Source organism: Danio aesculapii, chromosome 20 (genome assembly GCF_903798145.1).
Source record: "Danio aesculapii chromosome 20, fDanAes4.1, whole genome shotgun sequence".
Classification (NCBI taxonomy): Eukaryota; Metazoa; Chordata; class Actinopteri; order Cypriniformes; family Danionidae; genus Danio; species Danio aesculapii.
Window position 1 is genome coordinate 37,203,801 of NC_079454.1, and position 6,000 is coordinate 37,209,800.

Here is a 6,000-nt window from a genome sequence, read left to right on the forward strand (position 1 = left end):
CTAAGCTAAAATTGTCCATAGTGTATGTGTGTGAAAGTGTGTGTATGGATGTTTCCCAGTGATTAGTTGCAGCTGGAAGGGCTTTCGCTGCATAAAACATGTGCTGGATAAATTGGCGGTTCATTCTGCTGTGGCATCTCCAGATTAATAAAGGGAATAAGCCGAAAAGAAAATGAATGAATGAATGTTCTGATTGGAAATGGTTGAGATTTAGATGTATATATTTTTTTGACTGTGTGTGAAATATGTCTGTTTGAACATTTATCATTAGAACATTAAACATTTAACATTCATTCATTCGACTTAGTCCCTTTATTCATCAGGGGTTACCACAGCGGAATGAACCCCCCAACTTATCCAGCATATGTTTTACATAGTGGATGCCCTTCCAGTTGTAATCCAGCACTGGGAAACATTCATACACACTCATTCACACACATAGACAACAGTCAATTTAGTTTATTGAATTCACTTATACCGCATGTCTTTGGAAATTTGGGGGAAACGGGAGAACCCAGAGGAAACCTACGCCAACACAGGAAGATGCTGTCTCCCAGTGAAACTCCATACGGAAATACCAACTGACCCAGTCGGGACTCGAACCAGCCCCGGTGTCGCCCTAAACATTTAACATAAAATTTTGAAATGCTTTAATCTCATATAAAGTCAAACTTGTGGACCTCCCAGTCCAAAATGTCTGTTCAAGAAAGGCTTATAAATCATGCTACCCTTATGAAAACTAACCACGGCTTTACTATAATAAAAAAATTAAATAAATAATACAAATATATTGCTTGCCATTTGTAGTTACTGTACCAACTGCAGTTTTACTACAAATACTACAATCTCAGAAATAAAGGTTAAAAAAAGCAGTCGCTCAGGCAGTTCCCTTTCAAAAGATATATTTTTGTACTAATGTACTGTATACCTTTACTTGTACAGTAAATGGGTGTGTTCAACTTCATGCAAATCTGTCTTACAGCGGTGCATGCCGGTTAGAAATTTTCTCCGGATTGATGCCACGTGACTCACATGTGGTATCAAAGTACCATGACCGCGTTCTGAGATCAGACAACTGATTCAGCCGCTCTAGCACCTGAAGAGCGACTGCACGAGCTGCGATGACGACACTGATATTACACGATGGCCGAGTTCATCGCATGACAACACCCACGTGTGTTTCAGGTTTATTATTGGACAAAGAAATATAAAAGTAAATGATTATAAAATATTTTTTTCCTGACAAGCCGTTTATGCAGTAATTTTAAAAGTGACATTGATGTACCTTCTACTAAGAAATTTCTACTAGGTGTAGCTCATTTATTTTGGACCTTTTATTCAATCTTTTGGATTAAAATGCTTTTTTTAAATGCTCTCATTATCCAAAATAATCTTAAACATTGTTTAAGACTTAATCAAAACACCTTGTTTTGGGTTTTACACATTTATTGGAAAGTGTTATATCTATAAATATAAATGAATGTAAACCCCTTTTTTTGCATATTCTAAAAAGAACTGTAACAGTCTTGACATACCATTCAACATCTAGTAGCCTAAAGACTGATGTTTCAACTGCTAGAATTTGTGCTTATTGTTTTGCGTGGATATTTATATATGCCTTCTTGCTTTCCCTATATTTCTCATGCGTTTATGTAGGCTACTAAAATTTGATTCATAATTCCCTTATTGTTTGAAAATGAGCTATAGTTTAAAAAGACTGTATTCTGTTTTATATGTACTGTAAATCTTTTGTTGTTATTGCAATAAATAAATAAATTATCATACCATGTGATTGGTCATCATGACTGCAGCAACTTTGAGCCCTGAAGTGTCCAGCTTGACGGCTCTGTTTTCAACTCCACCCCCGCCTGCACTCCGCTAATCTAATTGATTGCTATATATCGAACGCACCAAATTTTGAGGTACTAATAAGGATCCTTAAGGTACTAACATGTACCTTTTAAGTAGTGCAACTTCTTAAAGGGTACCATCTAGACATGGGCCGGTATAAGATTTTTAACATGCAAACTCCACACAGAAACGCCAACTGACCCAGCCGAGGCTTGAACCAGCGACCTTCTTGCTGTGAGGCGACAGCACTACCTTCTGCGCCACTGCATCGCCCAGTATCACAGTATTTTACAGTAAAAACAAAACAAACTTACATATACTGCAGGAACAGTATAACAACATTTTAGTGGTTTTGAAAGCAAATTTTAGACTTTTTCAAACTGCGGTAAACCTTGAAACCGGTTATTGTCACATGCCTAGTACCATCCCAGTGACAGATTTTATTCTAGTGATGGGAAGTTCGGATGATTTTACTGACTCGCACATTTGAGTCTCGCTCAGCAAGATGAATGAATCTGTTTTCAAGTCATTTTGCCAAAAATATTATTAAAATGTTATAAGTTGCTTCCAAGCTCATCAACAACATCACCAAACGCTGATCAAAATACAAACAAGTGAGAACTAGAATGCTATAAGAAATGGAAAATAATCATTCATTGTTTACCTGGTCTTTTGTCTATGATTAGCTCAGCTCTTCTGACAGGTCTTCAAATTTGAGTGGTTCGTTCATGTGACGCAGACAGTCCCATATAATCATATAACCAATGCACACAGTCTGAGCCAAAAGTTTCGAGTCTTCGTTGAGGTTAATGTAAATTATGGTTAATTTGTAATTAACTTGATTTAACTACAGAAAAACTTTTTTTTTTTATTTGACAGTATTTGTATTAAAACCATAATTAATTTTGTTAGGGTATGCTATTTAAAACCATATATGCATTTAAACTTGTCTAACTAGGACTGGTTTGGTATTTATGTTTGAAAGCTCTTGATCCTAGGCCTTATTGATCTGAGGATTAAGTTAATGCTTCTGAAAAAAAAGCCTGTAATGCTCCAAATAGTTGGTGAACATGAAGGCATGTGTGTGTTAGTACGAGAATGCTTGCATGCAAAGGTTCAATCACTTTGGGCTCTATTTTAATGATCTAGGTGAAAAGTCTAAAGCGCATGGCACAAAAGCATTAAGGGCATATCCGAATACACTTTTACTCTTTTAAGGACAGAAAAATGCGCACTGCGCCCTGGCGCATGGTCTAACAGGGTTGTGCTTATTCTCTTAATGAGTTCTGGGTGTGTTTTGAGTATAACATGCATTAAACCAATCAGAGTTTCATCTCTCATTCCCTTTAACAGACGCCATGAGCCATGGTGCATTTGCTTTTTACTGTACATGGCGGGCTTTGTAAGTGGAAAAACTGAGCATCACTAGCGAGAAAACAGTTAAACAAACCATCTGCAGCGAGGATAAAGAACAAGCCTCCTCCATTCGGCCTCTTTCTCTTTACTTTTACTCGTTACTCCTTTAATTTCGAGGATAAGGAAACGGTGCTGTGCACACTCCACTGAAGACATCAATTAGCCTACATATTTCATTTAGTTTGTTAGGCGCAAAGATTTGTTTCTAAACCATTTCTAAATTCAGTTCTAATTTCCAGCAAACGAATAAATGTACAATAATAATGAAGTGTGGTCAAAAATCTGAGTTATGTCCAAACACACGTCCATATGGTCCAAAACCCGACAGGTGGACAAATCTAGCACCAACAATGTGCCTTAACACACCTCCTTTCTAGACCAGCACACCCATGAGTCCCCAAATCAGCGCAAATGTATTTACTATATAAACAGCGTGGCACAAAACAGGAAAATCAGTGTTGCGTTGGTCTGAAAATAGCATCAAATCCTGCCAAACACATCTTGCGCCAGGTGTATGATACGGCCCTTTATGTTCACAAACACACATGAAGTATAAAAACATGCTTCTGAATGCTGAAAGTTTCTCCTAATATGATGCAAACTCATAATTACTTCGCTGTTTTTCATCAGCCAAGATAAAACTAATTCTAGAATTTGATTAATTATATTAATCAATCAGAGTTTGCTCAAATTAATCTCAGTTCTTTTGAGACTAAAGATTAATAAATAGACTTAACATAGAGCCCAACATCTTGTGCAAGGTCTATAACTTCTTTCAGATTTAACTCTACTATTATTTTTGTGTCAGTAAAGTCTGTTTGTTTGTTTTGCAGTATGATCTACACCTTGGTGACCTCATAACAGAGCTCTCAACACTGAAGAAGACACTCGTCAGGCACTGTTTTCGGAAAGCTCCTGCATTTGGACATTCAGACGAAACAAGAGCAGCACCAGACACAAGTTCAACACGTTGCAGTGCAAGACTTGACCCCACATTCCCAGAGCATCAGAAGAAGTTTCAGTGTTGTTTACAGATCTGACTCAACTCCCTAAATGTCTCATAGACCTGGTGTGATGCGCTTTTCACAAGCTCACAGTAACGTTTGCACAGATTGTCTCAGGCATAGCACAACATGTCCTTTACCACTTTGAGGCGCAAAACCTGCCAACCTTTACACTCACTATAAATATATGTAGCTTAAAATATAACGTCGGATCAAAAGAAAAAGTGAAACGAAACGTTGACAAAGTTGATCAGCGAATGTCACATTTTTACCAGTCACACACTAGGCCACTGAGTTTTGATTACATGTGTGAGAAGCTTTGTGATATTTTCTGTGTATTTGTGCAATCCTAACATAAGCGTTTTTAATGAAATGCGTATCTGTGTACATAGAGAACTTTTTGTGTAATGCTTTTATGTGTTGGTGTCAGTGGGTTGAGATGTTTTTGGACTTTATATTTACAAAATGCTGATATGGAGGCTTTATTGTAGAAAACAAGAGCCACTTTTCCACAATTTTGCACAAAGTTGTTATGAGTTTGCACAATAGATACAGTTATTGGTCGTGGTGGAAAAACAAGTCATATTTATATACCCGGTACGAGTCTTCCAATATATTACAGTGTATTCAATTATCATACGTTTTCATTCTAGGGAAGAAATTAAAACCACAACTCATGACCTACAAGTTTCACTTTCTCATTTTGTATTGTTGTTATTAAAATAACTATATTACTGTTAAACAGCAAGGTCAGCAATACTGAAACTATATATTGAGGGATATTTCTTTCTTTCTTCTAGATCTATCTATCTATCTATCTATCTATCTATCTATCTATCTATCTATCTATCCATCCATCCATCCATCCATCCATCCATCCATCCATCTTCATTTTTGCTCAAATAAAATCTCAATCTATCCATCCAACGTAATTTTTGCTAGAAAATCTATAGCCATCCATCCATCCATCTCTCAATCTCTATCTCTCTCTCTCTCTCTCTCTCTCTCTCTCTCTCTCTCTCTCTCTCTCTCTCTCTCTCTCTCTCTCTCTCTGTGTTTATCTATCTGTCACCTTCATTTTTGCAAAAATATCTCCATCCATGCATCCACCCACCTAACTTAATTTTTGCTAAAAAAATCTGTCCATCCATTTACAGGTATCCATCCATCCATCCATCCATCCATCCATCCATCCATCCATCCATCTATCTATCTATCTATCTATCTATCTATCTATCTATCTATCTATCTATCTATCTATCTATCTATCTATCTATCTACCTTAATTTGTGCTAAAATCAAATCTCCATCTATCCATCCAAGTTAATTTTTGCTAGACAATCTATATCCATCCAACTATCTCTCAATCTATCTCTCAATCTATCTATCTCTCAATCTCTCAATCTCTCAATCTATCTATCTCTCAATCTATCTATCTATCTATCTATCTATCTATCTATCTATCTATCTATCTATCTATCTATCTATCTATCTATCTATCTATATTTTTGCTTTATAAAAACTTCAAACACACTGTTACGAATTCATCAGTATTTATATGTCTTTCTTTAAACTGATGTAGTTGGACCAGTCAGGCTAACTATCTGGATTAATCAAATGATGCACATAAGCATAAACCCCTCAAGACATCTATGTTACTCTTTGGTTGAGCACCATATATAATGCAGAGTACTGAAAATAGCAGTAGACACACTACATCAACTTCATT

The 6,000-nt window shown here is 36.4% G+C and overlaps 1 protein-coding gene across 2 annotated transcripts in view; it reads left to right on the forward strand.

Moving 5' to 3' along the window:
- The window catches only part of cnih3 (cornichon family AMPA receptor auxiliary protein 3), a 67,442-nt gene extending 62,403 nt beyond the window's left edge, over positions 1 to 5,039 (forward strand). For both annotated transcript variants that reach the window (XM_056481514.1, XM_056481513.1), the window contains exon 6: positions 4,101 to 5,039. In XM_056481514.1, the coding sequence (XP_056337489.1) occupies positions 4,101 to 4,128 (28 nt within the window). In that variant the 3' untranslated portion in view covers positions 4,129 to 5,039. The remainder of the gene's footprint in view (positions 1 to 4,100) is intronic.
- The last annotated feature ends 961 nt before the right edge of the window (positions 5,040 to 6,000 follow it).